The sequence below is a fragment of the Scyliorhinus canicula genome, chromosome 9 (genome assembly GCF_902713615.1).
Source record: "Scyliorhinus canicula chromosome 9, sScyCan1.1, whole genome shotgun sequence".
NCBI lineage: Eukaryota > Metazoa > Chordata > Chondrichthyes > Carcharhiniformes > Scyliorhinidae > Scyliorhinus > Scyliorhinus canicula.
This window is the reverse complement of record NC_052154.1, coordinates 101,675,493-101,699,696: the sequence shown is the minus strand read 5'-3', so window position 1 is coordinate 101,699,696 and position 24,204 is coordinate 101,675,493. Positions and strand designations below refer to the sequence as shown.

At 43.6% G+C, this 24,204-nt stretch overlaps 1 protein-coding gene across 1 annotated transcript in view; it reads left to right on the top strand.

Moving 5' to 3' along the window:
* Positions 1–24,204, top strand: part of LOC119970925 (mucin-6-like) — a 238,661-nt gene that overhangs the window by 60,435 nt on the left and 154,022 nt on the right. Inside the window, exon 10 of the mRNA XM_038806035.1 lies at positions 9,980–10,144. Within this exon, the coding sequence (XP_038661963.1) occupies positions 9,980–10,144 (165 nt within the window). The remainder of the gene's footprint in view (positions 1–9,979; positions 10,145–24,204) is intronic.

The window sequence follows — 24,204 nt, the reverse complement described above, 5'->3', positions numbered from 1 at the left end:
TAACCTGTGACTTTGCGACCTTGTTACTACACAGTCCGGAAAAATCCCAGATTTTCGTCCTTCAACACTTCAATTGTATGATTTTCCACTGGCTTATCAACCACAGTAGGCGTCACTCCCACCTGTGATCCAGCTATATCATTACCCAAGATAAACTGTATTGTTGGACAAGATAGTTTGTCTATTACTCCTACTACCACTTCACCACTCTTCACTGGACTTTCCAACCTTACCTTATATAATTGAGCACTACTCCTCTCACCCTGAATTCCACATATTACCATCTTTTCTCGCAACATTCTTCCCAAACTACATAACTCCTCATCTCTTAGTATTAAAGATTGACTAGCTTCCGTATCTCTTAAAACTGTGACTTCTTTACCTGCTCCTCCTGATACACATGAGTAAACTTTACCCACACAAGTAAATTCTTTAACGAGATCTGGCATCTTCTTATCAATCACTTCTTGATCAGGCTGTACAATATTTTGCGCCTCCTTTGCTTCACTTGGGCTTTCCTTTACCACTTTAACAAACCTGTCTTATCCTGTTTTACCACATCAGCCTTCCCAGTGCTTTTCGTCAACACCAACACTGTGACTATACATGGCCTAGTTTGTTACAGTGAAAACATTTGAAACTTTTCATTTCTTTTCCACCCTGCTGGATTTCGTTTTTTAATCTGAGGTACACTCTCATTATCTCCCATCAGATCACCTTTACCTTTACCACTTGAGTATTTCTCTTTTCCCCAGTTTCCATCTCTCACAGCCTGAAACTGAAGTCGGAAACCAAGCTTTGATTTATGAACTAATTCCTAATCATCTGCCATTTCTGCAGCTAATCTCGCAGTTTTACCCTTTGCTCTTCCACACGAGATCTCACTACATCAGGAATTGAATTTTTAAACTCCTCCAGAAGCATAATTTCTCTGAGAGCTTCATACGTTTGGTCTATTTTCAAAGTCCTTATCCACTTATCAAATTTCCACTGTTTGAGCCTTTCAAACTCCATGTATGTTTGACCAAATTCTTGCTTTAAATTTCTAAACCTTTGTCTGTAGGCTTCAGGCACAAGTTCATATGTACCTAAGATGGATTTTTTAACCTCCTCATACGTCCCAGATACCTCCTCCAGTAGTGAAGCAAACACTTCACTCGCCCTACCTACCATCTTTGTTTGAATCAGTAATATCACCTGTCCTGTGGCCATTTCATTTGTTTAGCTACCTTCTCAAACAAAATGATTAAAAAAGGCTCCATCTCATCAAACCTTGGCAATGCTTGGACATATTTAAATAGATTCCCACCACGCCTTCAACTATGACACTCTTTCTCACTATCCTCATCACTATTATCCAACTGTATGTTTCCCTTTACGTCTGCCAGTTTTAACTGACCGTCATGTTCCATGGCCATTTTCCGAAGTTCAAACTCTCTCTCTTTATCCTTTTCCCTGCTCTGTATCTCCCTTTTTCTTCCTTTTTGTTCTGCGACGGCTATTCTTTCTGTTTTACTTTCTTCTCTTGCTTTTTCCTCTCTCTCTTTCTCTTTCTTTTTCCTCTCTCTTTCTTTTTCCTCTCTCTCTTTCTCTTGCTCTTTCTTTTTCCTCTCTCTCTTTCGTATTCAAGCTGCTTTAATTCTTTCTCATGTTCCATTTTTTAAATTTGCAGCTGAATTTTTGCTATTTCCAATGAATCGAACTGTATCTCAGGTAATTTTAAATGCTTAGCCACCGCCATAATTACCTCATCTTTTCGCATTTTGTCAGGTAATGTGAGCTGCAATGTTTTTGCCAAATCTAGCAGTCTGCTTTTTGGTCTGTCTGTAAGGTACTGCATGTGACCGTCTCGACCACCAAAAACTTCTGAACCTCTGAAAGAGAATTTGTCCACAACACACTCCCCACTTAAACTAGAATACCACACCTGAAAAAGAAACCACAATATGCTCACCCCTCAATGTCTTTAAGTTCACTAAGCCAATCCAATAGATAGACTTTTATCCCCCTCGAGCCACCAATTTGCTCTGGGCTCGGGTTTGGAGAACCCCAAAGTGTATCATGGAGTTCACCTAACCCATAACTTTTAATAGATTGTGGTATGGGAGCACAGGGCCAACTCTACAGGTGTGGTGCAGCAGAAATGGAAAAGTATTTTTTAAAGCAAAACAATGTTTATGCTATGAACTCAAGTGAACCTTTTTAAAACATACAGTGAACATCTTAACAACCATTAATTCAAATACAACCCCTAAAGAATACAAAACTAAGTAATTCTTTAAGCTTTCCTTTTTAACATCCATACGACTTAAAAACCTTTATCAGAAGCGCATCAGATTAAAGTCACTACTGAAAACATTTATAATTCTGAATTCACCAAATGATCCAGAGATAGTCTTTTGATGGCAGAGAGAACAGCAGTACACCTGCTGGGTGGCTTCAGCTCCAACACTGAAAACAAAACTAAAACACACCCTGCAGCCTGCTCAAAAACAAAAGTAAAAAGCTGACAGACAGCCCAACTCCACCCACTCTCTGACATCACTGCAATAGTAAACACCCAATTCTTAAAGATACTCTCACTACATTTAGAAAGTATTCTGCTATAACCATTTTTGATCCAAAATGAATAACCTCAGACTTGCCGACATTAATTCCATCTGCCATAGTTTTCCTCATTCACCTAGTCTGCCAATCCTTGCAAGTCTATGCTGTCATCTCGGCATCTATAGTGCTACCTAACTTTGTATCATCCGAAAATTTTCAATATATGACATATGGCATAATCCAAGTCATTAATAACGTGTGAATAATTGAGACCCCAACACAGATTTCTGTGGTACACCACTAGTCACCAGCTGCCAATTTGATTAATTACCTATTATCCCCACTCTGTCACCTGCCACTTTTCACAGTAGGGGTTTTTCACAGTAACTTCATTAAAGCCTACTTGTGACAATAAGCGATTATCATTATACTCAGTCAGTTTCCGAAACCACTACCGACATCAGGCTTACAGGTCTATAATCCTGTTTTATCTCTATCTTCCTTTTTAAATAGTGTGGTTACATTAGCTACCCTTCAATCTTTAGTAACTATTCCAGAGTCTATATAATCTTGAAAGATGACCACCATGGCATCCATAATTTCTAGAACCACTTCCTTAAATACTCTGGGATGTACATTACTATGTACATTAATAGATTTATCAGCCTTAAATCCCATCAATTTCCCCAATACCATTTTTCTACTAATAATAATTTCCTTCAGCTTCTCCCTTTGGAACCCCATGTTCCCCAACATTTCTGCTATATTTTACGGATGCCTGGTTAGACTTCAACAAAGGTTAAGATACTGAACGAGGCACGTAACGTTTTAAAGTTTTTAAGACCATACAGAAAAGATAGATTTGTTCTGGGAATAATAATGTAAGAAATGGGGCTTTGTTATTTTATAAACAAAACTTTATTAAAAGAAAGAAAAACACTATTTATCTTTGAAACTTTACAGTTCTAACACTCACAGATTAGATATAGTTTAACTTTAAACGTGAATACTTGGCCTGAAACACAATTCTTGCCCCACTTACACATCCAGGCAAAGGTTATCACTTAGATTTTGGAAACAATCTTCCTTCTATTAGGGACATCTCTTTCAGAATCCTTTGTCAAAACGTTCTCACTCTGGCTTTTCCCATGATCTGTTTCATGGCTGGCTGTATCTTTTTGCTTGTACGTTTCCTGACCAGACTGGCCACCTTCGACATGCTTCTCTGTAACTGTTTTATGACAGCATTATCATGACTTCCTTCTGTGATTCTTTGTCATGACCTCTTCCACTGCTGTCTACCTGCTCCTCTCCCTCTTTGTTCCCAAAAGGATCTTCTCTCTCTTTCGCTCTCTAGGCTCCACCCAGTCCTTCAAAGATTCTCTCTGAGATGGTGAAACTTCAATCTATTCCCATTCTTTGGCTGATAGCCCATTCCCATCTGCACAAAAGTCCGTAACTAGGCCATTCATATGCAACTAGATTTCTATTATTAGACTATTAGGTCCTCAGACTCTGTGAATGGGAAGATGCCTGTTCCTGCAGGAATGTCCTGAAAGACAATGGGTCTTTGTGGAATCACATTCCCTAACAAGGTTAGGTTTGAATGGGATCCTGTGAGCCTTTGTATGGGCAAATCCCTTTTCCTCTGCTGCTAGCAGTTTTCCATTCTACTCAAACCTTTATATTGTCTTCTTCATTTTTGGACCTCATTTCTGAACCCAATTTCTAATATCCCACTATCGTGATACCTCCCTGCCGAAAAAAAATTAACCATCAATTTCCACAGATGGCTTCATTTTCGGAACCCTTTTTAATTCTAAACATTTATTACGATTACATTCAATTTACATTTGATAGGGTACATATCATTTTTCGAAAGCAAGCAAACATCACATGAATATTGTATTTTTTCCATGTCAAGGCTGTGACAGGATATCAGCAATCACCTTTTCTTTTGAAAACTTTTGCATTAGTTCTCTCCAAGCAATCCTGGTATTATTAGACCTAAAAATGGTATCAGTGACAATCTCCATACTATTCCACAACTAAACATCATCAATAATTCAGTTATATTCAGTTATCTGGCTTTACCAGCAGTGTTTTATTTTACTTGCTCTTAAGACAAATTGTTGATTGCTGTTGTTGCATTTTTCAGTTCTTCACATTTATCAATGGTTTTGTGTCACTCATGGCGCCGAGGACCCGGGGTGATCCCGGCCCCAGGTCACTGTCTATGTGGAGTTGCACATTCTCCCCAAGTCTGCATGGATATCGCCCCTCCACAACCCAAAAAGATGTGCAGGGTAGGTGAAATGGAGCAAGGGTGGGCGTCCTGTCCAAGGCCCTGCCCAGTTTAATGTTGCAACCAGATTAGGTGGATGGTGTCCTAGAGGGAATCCAGTCTGTACAATCTGATGCTTCCCCTGCCTCAGAATCTGCCGGTGAGGTTGGGAGCATCGAATTCTGGCCATGATTTTCACAAATTGATTTGAGTGTTATTTTTGGCACCCTGCACCCTGGGGAAGCCGACAAACCTATTGAAGCCATGTGTTTATTGACTTTGCTTGCTACTCTCTGACAAGTAAGAATGAAATGTATTCAGCTCTCAATAATTAGAGCCTCAGTGGCCTCTCTTGCAACAGTGAACAACAAACTGTAGGTGTTGCAAATATCTTTAATGTCCACCTGAAAATAACTAGCCTCACAAAAGCCTATCCCGAGGGTCACCTTCACAACTAGCAACATGGTCCTGGGCAGCCTCAGGTTGTATTTTAGCTGTAGTATATTGTATATTTTGGTGAATGAAGCATAGGCATCTGACATTTTGTTCCTTACTGAGGCCCAGGTAAGAGCAATTCTTCCTGAACAGATTCAGTAGATATGGTTTCTTCCTGAGAGCCTCTTTCTCCTTCTTCCTATTCCAGCAACTTGTCTTTCTCTGAATGGCTTCTGCCCATTCTCCGAGTCATGCTGTATTCAAATGAATACCTTGTTTGGGAGGAACTCAACTTCCTCAACACCCAGTAGGCTTTGCAAATTTAAACAACCATTGCAAGCACCAAACACTCCTCAAATTAAAGGAATTGACTACAAAATGTAACCAAAAACTAAACTGTAGGCATTTGATGATCCTTTAAATAGTTCTGGTGATGGGCTTGTGCAAGGTTCAGAGGGGGCATTAGCTGGAACATTTCAGTTCACAAATGGCAATGCTGATGTCAAATCAGCATTATCTGCCAGTTGGCGTTATAATCTGCTGACTCTACATATTGTACAGCTTACTGCACCCACAGTAATGCCATTACCCATATGGCACAGCTCAGCCCAAAAGTTGTAAGAGTACAAGCATATAAAAAGATAGATCGCAGTTAAAGTAAAGGTTGGTCCCTTAGCAGCAAAGATAAGGAAAAAGTGCCATGGGGAACGAAGAAATGGCAGAGGCATTGAACAAATATTTTGGCCGTGATCTCTCGGTCAGCGTTGATACTGCGAGCATTAATGCTGTCTGTGAAGATTTCTCCGACCCAAATCTTTTGCTATTTTACTACTGGAACTTCTGTTCCTGGTTGAAGCATTGATGGGTCAGAGCTGGCATCCACAGTGAAGACTGCCAAGTGCGAGGAAAGTTGGATGAAGACAGGATATGCCCCTTTTTTGACAACAGTAACTACAGTATTCTGGTAAATTTTTAAACATCTCAATTCTTTCAGTAAGTGAGTGGGTTAGTGAATGGGAGGGTGGGCAAGTCGGTAAATCGAAGAGTGAGCGAGTGGGTGGATAAATGGGTGAATGAGTAGTCGAACCATGTGGGGGGGTAGGTGGGTTGATCAGGTGGGGTATTGGGGGCTGTACTTGGATTGGGTTGTAAGTTGGCTTGGTCAGTTGGCTTGGGTCAGGGAATAATCTAGTGGTTGGTGGGGTGTTCAGGTGGTTGGAGTTGGAGGGGTAGTCAGAGCAGGGGGAGCAATTGGAGGGGGCAGTGTGGCTCAGCTCAGTTAGACCATGTATTAAACAGTGTAACATTTGCAGGTTAAATGTTGAGGTAATTCGAGGTATATCCTACATATCCGGGCCCAAGTCCCTGACACTGAAGGCTCTAAGCAGTGGAAGTTTAATCTTCCCGGTTAATTTCACTACATATGTATCAGCCAAGACTTCTGTGGGGTTCTAACCTGGTTTAGATCAGCTGGTTCAACACAAAGCAGAATAGAAACTGGGACCTTGTAATCTGTGCAAGTTAATAGCTTATCACTTTGTAATCCATTCGGGAAAGATACACGAATACTTTTCAGTCAAATTAGTAACATCCTGAAGTAGATCAAATGCAAAAAATAAATTGGTAGAATGCTGGTAGAATGATCTTTATGTCCTCACTGTCTACATGAATAGTGCCAGAAGACTGGAGAGGGGTGAATGTTGTCCCCTTGTTCAAGAAAGGGAATAGGTATAACCCTGGGAATTATAGGCCAGTTAGTCTCACTTCGGTCATCGGTAAATTATTGGAAAGGGTCCTGAGGGATAGGATTGATGATCATTTGGAAAGATGCAGCTTAATCCAGGATAGTCAGCATGGATTTGCGAGGGGTAACTCTTGCCTCACAAGTTTGATTGTATTCTTTGAGGAGGTAACTAAGTACATAGATGAAGGTAGAGCAGTTGATATCATATACATGGATTTTAGTAAGGTGTTTGATGAGATGCCCCATGGTCGGGTCATGCAGAAAGTAAGGAGGCATGGCATAGAGGGAAATTTGGTCGATTGGATCAGTAACTGGCTATAACATAGAAGACAGAGGGTGGTGGTAGATGGTAAATTTTCATCCTGGAGCCCAGTCACCAGCGGTGTACCACAGGGATCAGTGCTGTGTCCTCTGCTATTTGTGATTTTTATCAATTACTTGGATGATGGAGTTGAAGGTTGGGTTAATAAATTTGCTGATGACACCAAGATTGGTGGAGTAGGGGGGGGGGGGGGGCAGCACTAAAGGGCCTGCCGTTCAAACAAGCCCGAAATAAATTCCGCTACCTGGGGATCCAAATAGCCCATGACTGGAAAGGGATCCACAAATGGAACCTCACCAGCCTGACGGAGGAAGTTAAAAAGGACCTGCAAAGATGGAACACACTCCCGCTCTCCCTCGCGGGGAGAGTCCAGACGATCAAAATGAACGTACTGCCCAGGTTCCTTTTCCTGTTTAGATCCATTCCGATCTACATCCCCAAGGCCTTTTTCAAAGCGCTGGACAAACATATCATGGCGTTCGTATGGGGGGGTAAAAATGCTAGGATCCCAAAGAAGGTCATACAAAAAACAAAATCCAGGGGGGGGCTAGCCCTCCCGAATCTACAATTCTACCACTGGGCGGCAACAGCCGAGCGAGTAAGGGGATGGATCCAGGAGCCAGAAGCCGAGTGGGTGCGTGCGGAGGAGGCCTCCTGCATGGGAACCTCCCTCCGGGCCCTCGCCACGGCAGCACTCCCATCCCCACCCAAAAAACACTCCACCAGCCCAGTGGTGACAGCCACCCTCCAATCCTGGAACCAACTGCGGCAGCAATTTGGCCTGTACAAAATGTCGGACAAGGCTCCCATCTGCAACAACCATAGGTTCAAACCAGCACTGACTGACGCCACCTTCAAAAGGTGGAGGCAGGACGGGGGGACACTGACAGTCAGGGACCTATACACGGACGACAGGATCGCAACACTGGACGAACTGACAGAGAAATTTCAGCTAGCTGGGGGGAACGAGCTACGGTACCTGCAGCTCAAAACCTTCCTACGAAAGGAGACAAGGACGTACCCACAACCGCCACGACAGACACTATTGGAAGACCTACTGGACGCAAGTATCCTAGAGAAAGGGAACTGTAGTGACATGTATGACCGACTGGTAGACAGGGACGACACCGTACTGGACGCAACAAGAAGGAAATGGGAGGACGACCTGGGGATGGAGATAGGGTGGGGACTCTGGAGCGAAGCACTGCATAGGGTCAACTCCACCTCCACGTGCGCAAGGCTCAGCCTGACGCAACTAAAAGTGGTACATAGAGCCCACTTAACGAGAAACCGTATGAGTAGGTTCTTCCCGGAGGTGGAGGACAAATGTGAGCGGTGCCAGAGAGGCCCGGCCAACCACGCCCACATGTTCTGGTCTTGCCCCAGACTTGTGGAGTACTGGACAGCCTTCTTCGAGGCTATGTCCAAAGTGGTGGGGGTGAGGGTGGAGCCATGCCCGATAGTGGCGGTCTTCGGGGTTTCAGACCAGCCAGATCTATTCCTGGGGGGGAGGGCGGACGCCCTTGCCTTTGCCTCCCTGATTGCCCGCCGTAGAATCCTGTTTGGCTGGCGGTCAGCAGCACCACCCAGAGCTGCAGACTGGCTGTCCGACCTCTCGGAATCTCTCCAAATGGAGAAAATCAAATTCGCCATCCGAGGGTCGAACGACGGCTTCCACAGAAGTAGTGGATAATGTGGAGGTCTGTTGTGGGCTGCAAAGAGACATTGATAGGATGCAGAGCTGGGTTGAAAAGTGACAGATGGAGTTTAACCCTGATAAGTGTGAGGTGATTCATTTTGGTCGGACAAATTTGAATACGGATTACAGGGTTAACGACAGGGTTCTGAAGAATGTGGAGGAGCAGAGCGATCTCGGAGTTCATGTCCATAGATCTCTGAAAGTTGCCACCCAAGTGGATAGAGCCGTGAAAAAAACCTAGTGTGTTAGCATTTATTAACACGGGGATTGAGTTTAAGAGCCGTGAGGTTATGCTGCAACTGTACAAGTCCTTGGTTAGACCACATTTGGAGTATTGTGCGCAGTTCTGGTCACCTCATTATAGGAAGGATGTGGAAGCATTAGAAAGGGTGCGAAGGGGATTTACCAGGATGCTGCCTGGATTGGAGGGTAGGTCTTATGAGGAAAGGTTAAGGGAGCTAGGGCTTTTCTCATTGGAGCGAAGGAGGATAAGAGGTGCCTTAATTGAGGTGTATAAGATGATGAGAGGGATAGATAGAGTGGACGTTCAGTGACTTTTTTCTCGGGTGCATGTAGCTGTAACAAGGGGGCATAACTATAAGGTTCATGGTGGAAGATATAGAAGGGATGTCAGAGGTAGGTTCTTTACTCAGAGAGTGGTTGGGGCGTGGAACGCACTCCCAGCTATGGTAGTGGTGTCGGGCACTTTAGGAACTTTCAAGTGGTTATTGGATAGGCATATGGAGTGCACTACAATGATTGGGAGTAGGTTGATTTGATCTTAGTTACAGACTAGTTCAGTACAACATTGTGGGCCGAAGGGCCTGTACTGTGCTGTATAATTTTATGTTCTAATGCAAACTTCTTCATTTGTTTACTTACTGTTGTAAAAGTTATGAGATCTTTATTATATCAGTTGTTGCTATTATGAATATTATTCTCTTTCAGGGCTCTGTGGCAATTTTGATGGAGTCTCTCAAAACGATTTCAGGAGCAGTATGGGAATTCAGGAAGGAACGGCTAGTAGTTTTGTGGATTCCTGGAGAGTTACTGAACATTGTCAATCTGCTCAAGATAAAGATTGCGACCCATGCTCATTAAGCCAATCAAATAGTAAGTAGCTAATATCAATGTCAATATGAAAAATAATTAAAACTCACACACCCTATAGTGGGTTAACTGCTATTGCCGAATATTGTGGATTTTACCTGTAACTAATACCTATTTAGCTGTTCAAGTGATGAGCACAGTTACCGTGATTGGTTTTGGATATTTATTCTGAATTGCCTAACTGTGGAGATCCTAACATTATTAACTTTTATGTTCCAGCCCCTATATCCATGATAAAAGGCATGGTGCATCATCAACCTCATACGTTCTCCTTTTTTATTTTAATTAACCTTTTCAAATATTTCCTTGCATTTTTTCTCAGAATCTATAGGAAAATTGATAAGCTTCTAATAAATAATGGTACAGCCATCAGGAATTTAGTAAATTTAAACTTTTTGGAAACTTTTTCATACTAATGCAGATTGGTGTATCTTTTAACCGGGGTTCACTGTCCAGTAATGTATATTCATACCGTTTTATTTGTATTTAGGATTTGGGAAACCAAATGCATTCATTACCTATCCCTGGTTGCCTTGAGAAGGTGATGCTGTACCTTCCTGTTAAACCATTGCTCTTCTAATGGAGTAGTGCTCCAAGAATGTTAGGCAAGTCCAGGATAGTGAACTAGCAACTGTGAAGAAGTGACAAAGTATGCCCAGGAGGATATATGACTTGGAGAGGAACTTGAAGCTCTCATGCTCTTTGTTACATTTGTTTTTCTTGGATATACAACTCAGTAGTGGTAGACACTGTTGAAATAAGCTTGACATGTTCCTACAATGCACCTTGCACACCATATGTACTACAGCCTCATTGCAATGGTGATAGTTTTGAATCCAGTGGCATGGGCGCTCATCAAAAAAATAGCTCTGTCCTGAATAATGTTTATGTTTCTAATTATTGAGGGAGACTTTGCCCATGTACTGTTGGTGCACCCAAGTGTTATTAGGTTGGGAGTTCCAGGATTTTGAGCCAGTGACAGTGAAGGAACGATGAGGTAGTTCCAAGTCAGGATGTGTGTGACTTGGAGGGGAACGTGCAGGTGACTAGCTGAATCTTGCAGAATTAATTAATACATTGCCTATTTCAGTCTTATGATAGACAGAAGGTTACTAATGAAGTAGCTAGTGAATTTGCAATGAACACACTGGCTTGAGAAACTGTAGCAACATTGATCTGAGAGCCCAATGACCACAATCTTCCTATTAGTCTGGCATGACTCAATCCACTGGGAAATTTGCCTTTTGGCCCCTGCTGATATCAGTTTTTCGAGAATTCATTGGCTCCATGCTCAAAATACTGCCTTGAAATCAAGGGTAGCTACTGTTAACCTTGCCTTTCATGTCAATGTGTGGATTAAGGCTCTGACAAGGTATCAACTATATGGTTCCAACAGAACTCAAAGTAAGCATGGTGAGAAGATTATTATTAAGTATCATTTAGTGGCACCATTGATCACTCCTTCCATTGTTGCTTGAGAAGAGGTTAGTAAATCTTTAATTAGACACCTTAAATTAAACCTTTCTTTTATGTATAGGACATTGTTTTCAGTTACTCCTCAATGTCGTGTGGAGCAAATTAATCAGCATCACCGATTAAAGAGACCTTAAAATTATGTCAAATAGATGATCTACTTGGCTCCTTGGGTTGAAAACACTCTCAGACATTTCAGCCTTGTTCTTGTACTCATGTTATTAAATCTGCAAGATTGAGGATGTGGCGTTAATGGACATTTCCTGCTAATTTCTTTGATTGTCTTATCCCCTTTTTTGACTCAATGTGGTAGCTGCACAGAGCTGTGCTGTTTTCTCTTAGTTGTGAAAATTGCTTATCCATTTAATTTAGTGTTTAACACAGATGTAACCCTGTGCAATAACGTATTTTAAGGGTCCTTCCTGTTTGTTCCCGTTGATTCCCTTATTTCATTTTTTTATTTTGCCATTACATTTTTGATCCATGGATGATTTATGGCCTGCCATTTTAATTCAAGCAGAAGGAAGCCATTGCCTGTGCCTTTAATATGGCGGATTTCAGTAGCAGGATGACTCGGTTTGACTGATTTGGCTGGTGACCAATGAATTGGCCTAAAAGCTGTTACTCTGCCAGGTAACAGGTGTTGAATTGATCTGTTCCCACTGAAATGGTTCAAAGTCTGAAAGAGCTTTCAGTTTCACTTTGGTAGCTAAGGGAGAAAACCTCTCTTTTTCCCACACTGTTTTCTCCGGAAATAACCAGTTAATTCTCACCAAAAACATCACGGTGAGAACCACCTCTCTCTGCGGAAAAGGCTGATGCCAGCAGAGCCCAGATCTGGTAACTCTCACTGCAGAAAAGGCTGATGCAAGCTGAGACCATAATCTGATAACTCTCTCAACAGAACAGGCTGATGTGAAGCCAGTGGCCTGTCCTGGAAAAGCTGTGAGTAAGATATTGCTAACTGTAAGGAAGATCGTTACAGGATGTAAAGCAGATTTTAATCCACACTCCTTGTGTGAAGAAGGTGCACTAACAAATTTATATGAAGCAAAGACTCTTATCCTTTGATCTTACTCCTTATTATTTTTACCCCTTTCCACCTCTCTGTGTTTCTTTGTCTTATGTGTATGTGTGTTAGAGGGCAGAGCAATTTAAGGGGAGTCAGGTTTTAGCTCTTAATAATATAATAATCTTTATTGTCACAAGTAGGTTTACATTACCATTACATTGAAGTTACTGTGAAAATCCCCTAGTCGCCACACTCAGGCACCTGTTCGGGTACACTGAGGGAGAATTCAGGACGTCCAAGTTACCTAACAGCACGTCTTTCGGGACTTGTGAGAGGAAACCGGAGCACCCGGAGGGAACTCACGCAGACACAGGGAGAACGTCCAGACTCCGCACAGCCAGTGACCCAAGCCGAGAATCGATCCTGGGACCCTGAAGCTGTGAAACAACAGTGCTAACCACTGTGCTACCATGCTGTCCATTGTCATTAAGCAGCTGTATTTACTGCATATTTCATATTTGTTCTTGTTATAATTGTATTTAACCTTATAAACCTGGTGACTGTAATTGTTGGACAGTTAAGGGCCAAAGTTTCAGGTAGTTTTAAGAGAATTATTGGTTAACTCACTTGTGTTGTGACTCAGCGATAAATGGGGCTGGAATTGACCATGCACTTTCCCAGGGTGTCATAATATTCTCTACATTCATAATCCATTCTTTATGCCTTCTGATGGTTCTGAACTGCTATTGGACCAGAGTTGATTTTTGGATTGATGATATTCATGGAGTGAAGGGTATCACATTAAAATTGTGCTGCTGATGGTCTACAGTGCCTTGTGAACTCAATTTTGGATGTCTAAGACTGTCCTTAGATGTACCACTTGAGTTTAGTGGTAGAGCCACACTACATGAAGGAGGGTGTCCTCTCTGTGAATATGAAACTTTTTTTCAGAAGAGCTATTTGATAGTAACACCGATCAGTGGAAACATGGAAAGATGTATCTGTGACCGATTGGTCAACAAAGTGAAAACAAAAATTATATTATTTTATGTAATTACAAACATATATAGGCCTAATTGTTGGCGAGAGTAGGAATGGCAGCTTCTGATCCTGAAAGGAATTAAGAAGTAGTTTAATAAAAATTAGTTTAAAATGAACATGAAGCAGGAGTGTGGTTGGCTGGAGTGTTTAACGGGGAAGGAGTGAAGTCACACTTTGAGTGTGCTTGGCTGGAGCAGGTTAACCGAGGAAGAGGTGAAGCCGTATTTTGAGTGCGCTTGGCTGGAATGGGTGTAACAGGGAACAAAGAACAAAGAACAAAGAAAATTACAGCACAGGAACAGGCCCTTCGGCCCTGCCAACCTGCGCCGATCCAGATTCTTTATCTAAACCTGTCCCCTATTTTCCAAGGTCTACTTCCCTCTGTTCCCCGCCCGTTCATATATCTGTCTAGATGCATCTTAAATGATGCTATTGTGCCCGCCTCTACCACCTCCGCTGGCAAAGCGTTCCAGACACCCACCACCCTCTGCGTAAAATACTTTCCACGCACATCTCCCTTAAACTTTCCCCCTCTCACCTTGAAATTGTGACCCCTTGTAATTGACACCCCCACTCTTGGAAAAAGCTTGTTGCTATCCACCCTGTCTATACCTCTCATAATTTTGTAGACCTCAATCAGGTCCCCCCTCAACCTCCGTCTTTCCAACGAAAACAATCCTAATTTACTCAACCTTTCTTCATAGCTAGCACCCTCCATACCAGGCAACATCCTGGTGAACCTCCTCTGCACCCTCTCTAAAGCATCCACATCCTTCTGGTAATGTGGCGACCAGAACTGCACGCAGTATTCCAAATGTGGCCTAACCAAAGTCCTGTACAACTGTAACATGACCTGCCATCTCTTGTACTCAATACCCCGTCCGATGAAGGCAAGCATGCTGTATGCCTTCTTGCCCACTCTATCGACCTGCGTTGCCACCTTCAGGGTACAATGGACCTGAACTCCCAGATCTCTCTGTACATCAATTTTCTCCAGGACTCTTCCATTGACCATATAGTCCGCTCTTGAATTGGATCTTCCAAAATGCATCAAATCGCATTTGCCTGGATTGAACTCCATCTGCCATTTCTCTGCTCAACTCTCCAATCTATCTATATTTTGCTGTATTCTCTGACAGTCCTCCTCGCTATCTGCAACTCCACCAATCTTAGTATCATCTGCAAACTTGCTAATCAGACCACCTATACCTTCGTTCAGATCATTTATGTATATCACAAACAACAGTGGTCTGAGCACGGATCCCTGTGTAATACCACTAGTCACCTTTCTCCATTTTGAGACACTCCCTTCCCCCACTACTCTCCGTCTCCTGTTGCCCAGCCAGTTTTTTTATCCATCCAGCTAGTACACCCTGAACCCCATACAACTTCACTTTTTCCATCAACCTGCTGGGAAGAGCCCTCTTCGAGATATGCCCTTCTTCCCACAACTTGTGTGCTGTTGATTGAGGGGTTAAGACACAGGATAACGTAATGATATGGGATAGGTGCCGACCCGGAACGGAAAAGAGGTGAAGTAGCACTTTTGAGTGTGCTTGGCTGGAGCGGGTTTAACAAGGAAGAGGTGAAGGAGAGGAGGGGTAGTTGCATTTTTGATTAGGGACAACATCACAGCAGTACAGAGAGGGGATATATCCAAGCGTTCACCCACTGATCTATATGGGTAGAACTAAACAATAAGAAGGTGAGATCACTTTGATAGGGCTGTACTATAGGCCCCCAAATAGTCAGCGGGTAATCGAGAAGCAAATATGTGAGGAGATTACAGATAGCTGCCAGAAAAATAGGGTGGTAATAGTCGGGGACTTTAACTTTCCCAACATTCACTGGGACAGCCATAGCTCTGGGGGATTGGATGGAGAGAAATTTATTGAGTGTATTCAGGAAGAATTTCTCATTCAATATGTGGATGGCCTGACCCAAGACAGGGCAAACCATGACCTCCTCTTGGGGAATAATGAAGCGAAGGTGATGGAAGTGTTAGTGAGGGATCATTTTGGGACCAGTGACCATAATTCCATTAGTTTTAAGATAGCTATGGAGAATGACAGTTCTGGCCTGTGGTGATCACAAGTTAACTAGATGCAATACAACTGAGCAAACACTAGAGGGAGCACGGGAGAGCCATATAAATAGACCGGGACAGGAAGTGAGGACACACTTCACAGAAGGCAGAACTCGTAGCAGGGCACAGACACACCAGCTAGTAGCATTTGAGGTAGCCGTAGGTAAAGGTCTGAAGAGAGAACAAATTCACAATAAAGCATCTTCTCCACATTTGAGACTACGAGCTTTATTAAGACACGAGGAACAACACATGGTACCCAGGAGTGGCTTCAGACGCTTACTACAGGACAACTCAGTGGCAGATACAGAAAGAACAAAATGGCATGGAAATCTCCTACTGGACATTCGACTTGGGAAGACATCGCTGATGGGAGGATGTGCCTTGGATTCACACTTCAGCTGGACACGACTGGCAATGTAAGAAGTGTCTGGAAAATGTTTAAACAATGGTTCGATTTCGGTATCATAGCATATGATGCAGCAGCAGCCTCAGACGAAATTAAAATAGCAATACTCATCGAAGGACATGAAGCTAGGAAAGTTTATAATGGATTTAAATACTCAAAAGGTAAAGACAGAAACAGCTTACAAACAATACTAAACAAATTTGAAGAGTACTGTAAGGAATTTGAACAGCAAGGCATGCTCAGAGGCCAAACTGCACAGAGAGTGATTACATAGAACAGTACAGCACAGAACAGGCCCTTCGGCCCTCAATGTTGTGCCGAGCAATGATCACCCTACTCAAACCCACGTATCCGCCCTATACCTGTAACCCAACAACCCCCCCCCCTTAACCTTACTTTTATTTGGACACTACGGGCAATTTAGCATGGCCAATCCACCTAACCCGCACATCTTTGGACTGTGGGAGGAAACCGGAGCACCCGGAGGAAACCCACGCACACAGGGGGAGGACGTGCAGACTCCACACAGACAGTGACCCAGCCGGGAATCGAACCTGGGACCCTGGAGCTGTGAAGCATTTATGCTAACCACCATGCTACCCTGCTGCCCAATGTGATGCAAAACTTAAAAAATCACGAAAAGAACAAGAAATCGCAAATGAAAAGTACAGATCAAAAAGAAGAAATAACATGAATTTTTCACAAAGCCAAAACGCTGAAATCCAGTCCAGATCGGAAAGAAAAGGTAACTTACAACTTTTAGAAAGAAAAAACGCTGAAATCCGCGATAAAATGGCGTCGGAGCACATTTTGCAGTCTTGGGCAAGCAAAAAACTACAAATTGCGTCTGCGCATGCGCCGGAACCGGAAGCCGCGCATGCGCAGTTAAAAAAAGTTTTGGTCGCGGATCGTTATGCGCATGCGCAATGGACACAAAACCGCACAGTGAAGGAGGAAGGCCAATTTGCGCGTGCGCAATTCATTCCTGCGCATGACGTCATGACGTCTGAGCATCCCGACCACGCCTACTTAAAAGGGAAATGCCCGAAAATTGAAAACAAGACACGTAAAGTGGTAAAAGCAAATTTTCTTGCCTCAGAACACAGAAAAACGCCTGAACTTAAACCAGCAGTTAAAAATAACTCGCACAACACCCTGGAAAAAGCAGTCTACATCACCCAAAGTGAAGAGAGCAAAAAGAATTCCGAAACAACAAAAGATGATTTGTTTTTCGAAGATTACCTCTCAGACATGGCTGAATCAGTCGGATATGCTTATCACAGCATCAGCGACACGGTCGCAAAGTTCAACACGAATCAACTCGTGGTAGAAGAATCCAACCAAGATGATTTGGTTTTCGAAGAATACTACTCAGACACAGCTGAGTCAGTCGGATATGCTAATCACAGCATCAGCGACACGGTCACAAAATTCAACACGAACCAACTCGTGGTAGAAGAAGCCAACCAAGATGATTTGGGTTTCAAAGAATACTACTCAGAGATGGCTGAGTTATTTGGATATGCTGATCACAGCATCAGCGACACCGTTGCAAAGCTCAACACGAATCTACTCGTGGTAGATGAATCCAACACCATGATGCCATGGCAGCTCGTCGATACATTGGATGACAGCAATACCCAAGACGAAGACGACGCCACACAGAGAGCACAGAACGACTCCACAGAGCGAGCGATGACAGGCTCCACAGTGCGAGTGATGAAAGACTCCAACAGGGATGTAAGCAAACACTCCCTGGCAAACAACATGCATGAACAAGACCATGAAGGTAAACCCGCTGTATCTGAGCAACCGCAAGCAGACTATGAAAGTCTACCAAGCTCACATGAACAAGAAGAAGACAACGTACATCTAACCACTGACACCATGCATGAACAAGACCATGAAGGTCAACCCGCCGTATCTGAGCAACCACAAGCAGACTATGAAAGTCTAACAAGCTCACATGAACAAGAAGAAGACAATGTACCTCTACCTACTGCATGCGAAAACAGTGACAAGGTGATCACACTCGACGTACAGGATCACAGCGAGACTGACAGTTCTCAGCTTGTCTGTACAGAAGCACAGAGTCGGGCCACTCAACAGTCCAGAGAGACAACGCCGAAAGAAAACATGCATATTTTGACTCCAGAAGAGGAGCACCTGGAGTCCAGAGAGACCACGGCAACAGAAACCATGCAGATTTTGACTCCAGAAGAGGAGCACCTGGAGTCCAGAGAGACCACGCCAAAAGAAACCATGCAGATTTTGACTCCAGAAGAGGAGCACCTGGAGTCCAGTGAGACAACATCAACAGAAATCATGAAGATTTTAACTCCAGAAGCGGAGCACCAAGAATCCAGAGACACCGCGTCAAATGAAATCGAGAAGAATTTGACTCCAGAAGAGGAGCACCAAGAAAGCAAAGATGAGGAATCAAATCCTCCACACATGATGGATATCACCAGCACCGATGCAACATCAGATCATTCTCACCATTCTCGAGACGAAATGTTCAATGACTCAAATTATCCACACGGGACACTCATAGAGCATAACAAGAAAAACAAAAGTCAAAAGAAGCACAGCAGAAACGAGAACAACAACAGCAAGAACAAAAGCAACATGAAGCGCGACAAGACCAACAACAATAGCAAGAAGCACAGCAGAAACAAGAACAACAACAGCAAGAACAAAAGCAACATGAAGCGCGACAAGACAAACAACAAAGTCAGGCACAAAGATAGCGACAACGACAGAGACAGAAACAACAAGAACGGTAACGAAAACAACAAAGTCAGGAACAAAGATAGCGACAACACCAAAGGCAGAAACGACAAGAACAGAAACAAGAACGGCAATGAAGACAACAAAGTCAGGAACAACGACGGCGACAACACCAAAGACAGAAACAACAAAAACAGCAACAAGTACGGCAACGAAAACAACAAAGACAGGAACGACAGAAACAACAGCAATGAAACTACGACTTGTACACAATGGTACTACTCGGCACATGAAGGACAATGCCACAGCACACTGAAAACGATGACAAGACTACAAACATGTCATGGGATGACAACGAATCGCACAAACTCACATCTGCTCCAGAACAAGCAAGCACACCAGCATCCAAGGCGGATGAGATAATAAATCAATACCACAAGCACAGAAAAAAGTCCATGCCAGTCAACATCAGTGATGTGACCATGCAAACACCTCGGTATGACGCATTGGGTACTTAAAATAACAAGGAACACCAACAACATTCACAACGGAGTTGCAATATCAATATCACCACGTCATCAACAACAAAAAGAAAAAAAGCTCTGAACAAATTCATCAAGTTTGGACTCATAAATGTTTTTATTAAGATTGGACACATAAATACATTGGCTTTGTAAAATATGCAATAGCACCATCACTTGTATAGATACGCATATCATAAGTAACTGTTTTGTACAATTTTCGTTAACGATGTACAGAAAATATGTAAAGAGAAAAAGGGGGATGTGGTGATCGTAGATTGACTAGATACAATACAACTGAGCAAACACTAGAGGGAGAGCTATAAATACACCGGGACAGGATCTACAATTTTCTTTAACGATGTACAGAAAATATGTAAAGAGAAAAAGGGGGATGTGGTGATCTCAAGTTAACTAGATGCAATACAACTGAGCAAACACTAGAGGGAGCACGGGAGAGCCATATAAATAGACCAGGACAGGAAGTGAGGACACACTTCACAGAAGGCAGAACTCGTAGCAGGGCACAGACACACCAGCTAGTAGCATTTGAGGTAGCCGTAGGTAAAGGTCTGAAGAGAGAACAAATTCACAATAAAGCATCTTCTCCACATTTGAGACTACGAGCTTTATTAAGACACGAGGAACAACACAAGGCCCAAAAAGTTAAAATTCTAAATTGGGGCATGGCCAATTTCGATGATATCAGGCGGGAAATTTCAAAAGTTGATTGGGAGAGCCTGTTTACAGGCGAGGGAACAGCTGGTATGTGGGAGTCTTTCAAAAGCCTATTAACTAGGGTTCAGGGTGAGCACATTCCTCTTAGAATGAAGGGTAAGGGTGGTAGAAGTATGGGAACTTTGGATGATTCGGGACATTGAGGCCATGGTCAAAAGGAAGAAAGAGGCATATGACATGCACAGGCAGCTGGGATCAAGTGGATCCCTTGAAGAGTATAGGGCCTGTCGGAGTAGAGCAAAGCGAGAAATCAGGAGGGCAAAAAGGGGACATGAGATTGTCTTGGCAGATAAAGGAAAGGAAAATCCGAAGAGCTTTTACAGATACATAAAGGCCAAAAGCGTGACTAGGGAGACGGTAGGGCCTCTTTAAGAATAAATAGGGCCATTTATGTGTAGATCCACAAGGGATGGGAGAGGTCCTAAATTAATATTTCTCTCCGTATTTACTGTTGAGAAAGGCACAAATGTTAGGGAAATTGGGGAAATAAAACGTGACGTCTTGAGGAGTGTACATATTACAGAGAAGGAAGTGCTGGAGGTATTAAAGCGCACCAAGATAGACAAATCCCCAGGACTTGATGAAATGTATCCCAGGACATTGTGGGAGGCTAGGGAGGAAATTGCCCGTCCGCTAGCTGATATATTTATATCATTGACAGACACAGGAGAGGTGCTTGACGATTGGAGGGTAGCAAATGTTGTGCCATTGTTTAAGAAGGGCTGTAGGGATAAGCCCAGGGTCAACCGACCGGTGAGTCTTACTTCTGATGTGGGTAAGTAGTTAGAAGGACAGGAGGGACAGGATCTACAGTCTGAGGGACAGGATCTACAGGCATTTCGGCAGGCAAGGGCTAATTAGGGAAAGTCTTTGTAAGGGGAAAGTCATGTCTCATGAATTTGATTGTGTTTTTTGAAGGGGTAACCAAGAAAGTAGATGAGGGCAGTGCAGTCGTCGTTGTCTACATGGACTTTAGCAAGGCCTTTGACAAGGTACCACATGGTAGGTTGTTGCAAAAGGTTAAATCTCATGGAATCCAGGGTGAGGTAGCCAATTGGATACAAAATTGGCTTGGCGTCCAAAGCCAAAGGGTGGTTGCGGGGGGGTTGTTTTTCAAACTGGAGGCCTATGACCAGCGGTGTGCCTCAGGGATCTGTGCTGGCTCCACTATTATTTGTGATATATATTAATGATTTGGATGAGAATGACACCAAGATTGGTGGCGTAGTGGACAGTGAAAAAGATTATATAAGATTGCAACAGGATCTTGACCAATTGGGCCAGTGAGTTGATGAATGGCAGATGGAGATTAATTTGGATAAATGTGACAGAATGCATTTTGGTCGATCAAATCGAGGCAGAACCTATTCAGTTAACGGTAGGGAGTTGGGGAAGACAGCTTCTAGTGAGTATGTGCTGCACTAGGATGTCAGCGATGACTTTGGTCATGTTAGTGTCGGTTCGGAAGCCCTTTACCCACTTACTGAAGGTGTCTATAATGACCAGGATGTACTTGTAACCTCCTGCACTGGATGGTGGGGGACCGATATAATTAATTTGATGGTTCGTCCAGGGACACTCCACTGGGTGGGTATGTCTCAATTCCCCTTTGCGAGCATATTTGTGCACATATAATACAATTGTCAACATAATGTCCCATTATGCAGCCGCGCAGAACCACATTAATAACTAGCCCATCTTTTATGCAGAGTGTATTCACCCATTTTTCAAAGGAGGCGGGGTGTGCCCCTTCCTGAATCTTTTTCAGGTCCTGGTTGCTGATTTGGGCCTGTTTAAGGTCCTTGACCTTGGTTTGGGAGATGGTTACTGCCTCAATCTCTTCAGTAACCATGGGCTGCCAAAAATCTCCTTCGCGAGCCCCCTGTTTTGCCAATTCGTCTGCCTGTACATTTCCAAACGGGGAGGTTTGGTTTGGTTTAATGATACTGCATTCCTGGCCTTGTCTGGTCTGAAAAATGAAAAATGAACCTGAAAAAGGTCGCTGAAGGCAGAGATGTCCCATCTGCCAAGACAAATTCCCTCGCTTCCCACAGTGGCAGGAGGTCAGTCAAGCTATTATAGATATACATACTGTCAGAGTGTATGTCTGCCGGGGTGGGGAACAGGTCGGGGTTGCTGACCACATAACCTATAGCTGCTAGCTCTGCAGCCTAGGTACTCGTGTGTATGGTGGAATTTTAAGGTCAGTTCCCTCAGTTTCCTGATCTTCCACATATTTACCACATTCCGTTTTCCTATTTCCCTCTTCCACCATGGAGGACCCATCTACATAGATTTTTAGAGCAGTATCAGGACTGTCTGGGTTGGTTCAAGCAGCACGGTTGCGACTTCGAGGGCGAAGGGGAGAGTGGGGTCTGGTACTTGCAGGGCAGGGGCTTATGCTAATGACCATTTTAGTTCAGAGACTGCGTGTGTATGCCTCTCGGTCCAGGTCCAGGGGTGTTTTTTCACAGGAGTTTGGAAAGGGGAGTGGCTTTATGGTGAAACTATCAATGTGGTTTCAGCAGTATCCCACCAAGCCCAGAAAGGAACATAGTGAATTCATGTCCTTCGGTAAGGGACGGCGTGTTACCGACTCGACTCACTTCCTTTCAATCTCATGCTTTCCCTCTGAAACTACTGTACCCAGGTAAGAAACTTGTGGTCTATCATTTGGGCTATTTTGGGTTTTATTTTTAATCCTAGGGTCGTGAGGAGGTTCAGCTGTTCCTTTTGTTGTTTTAAATGTTCCCCTCTGATTTCTAGTTGCAGGAGGAGACCATCCACATATTGGACAAGCCATTCTGGCCTGTAAAAATGTTCCAAGCCTTTGGCTAATCTCTGGTGGAAGATGTCGGGGGAGTTGTGGAAACCTTGGGACAAACAGGTCCAGACTATTGCTGGAGTCTGTGGCACACCCTGGGAACAAGAGTGTCCCTTCTCTCCTCATTAGCATCGAGCAATCGGCCCACTTCTGAAATCAGTGTTGTCGATAAGTGAGAGGGATGTTGGCAGAATGCTGGCCCGTTTGCATGTCCTGAATCTCGGAACAAACAGCAAACCCAACGGGCACGTGATTTGCACTTAGTCTCCCAAACGGAGAACTCAGCCCCAGGTTTCATTGGATACCTACCACTTGCCTCAAGCTGGGCAGTCCACAGTCAGTTAGGTGCTGCAACACCACAACTCGCTTGCTCCAATGGGTTATTGGAGCTTAAAAAGTCATCTGTCGAAAGACAGGTCGCTGATCTATTACCAGGCAAAGAACACACCAGTCTTTCACATCTCTAGCTCAAACTCAAAGACCATGTTTTGTGCACCACAAATGAGTCAGAACTGAGTTAGTAAAAAAAAATTTGGTTCATTACCATGCACTAGTATTTACAAAAACGTCACATCCCAGCCGGGTCTGACCTGTTGGTACCATACCTGGCCGACACTATACAGAACTTAACCATGGGTGATTTAGGGCTCCCCACCCCCTTAGCAGGGAGCTTGTATTACATAGAACATAGAACATACAGTGCTGAAGGAGGCCATTTGGCCCATCGAGTCTGCACCGACCTACATTAAGCCCTCACTTCTACCCTATCCCCGTAACCCAATAACCCCTCCTAACCTTTTTTTTGGACACTAAGGGCAATTTAGCATGGCCAATCCACCTAACCTGCACATCTTTGGACTGTGGGAGGAAACTGGAGCACCCGGAGGAAACCCACGCAGATACGGAGAGAAGGTGCAGACTCCGCACAGACAGTGACCCAGTGGGGAATTGAACCTGGGACCCTGGTGCTGTGAAGCGACAGTGCTATTCACTTGTGCTACCATGCTGCCCTAATCCAACCCCGTAGGTCTCGGTGGATTATAACAGCATATTTCTTAGGTCTTCCTGAAGACCTTCTGCAAGTTGATGATGGAAGCACGACAGCTGTGATTATCATAGAATTTACAGTGCAGAAGGAGGCCATTCGGCCCATCGAGTCTGCACCGGCTGTTGTAAAGAGCACCCTCCCCAAGGCCCACACCTCCACCCTATCCCGATAACCCAGTAAC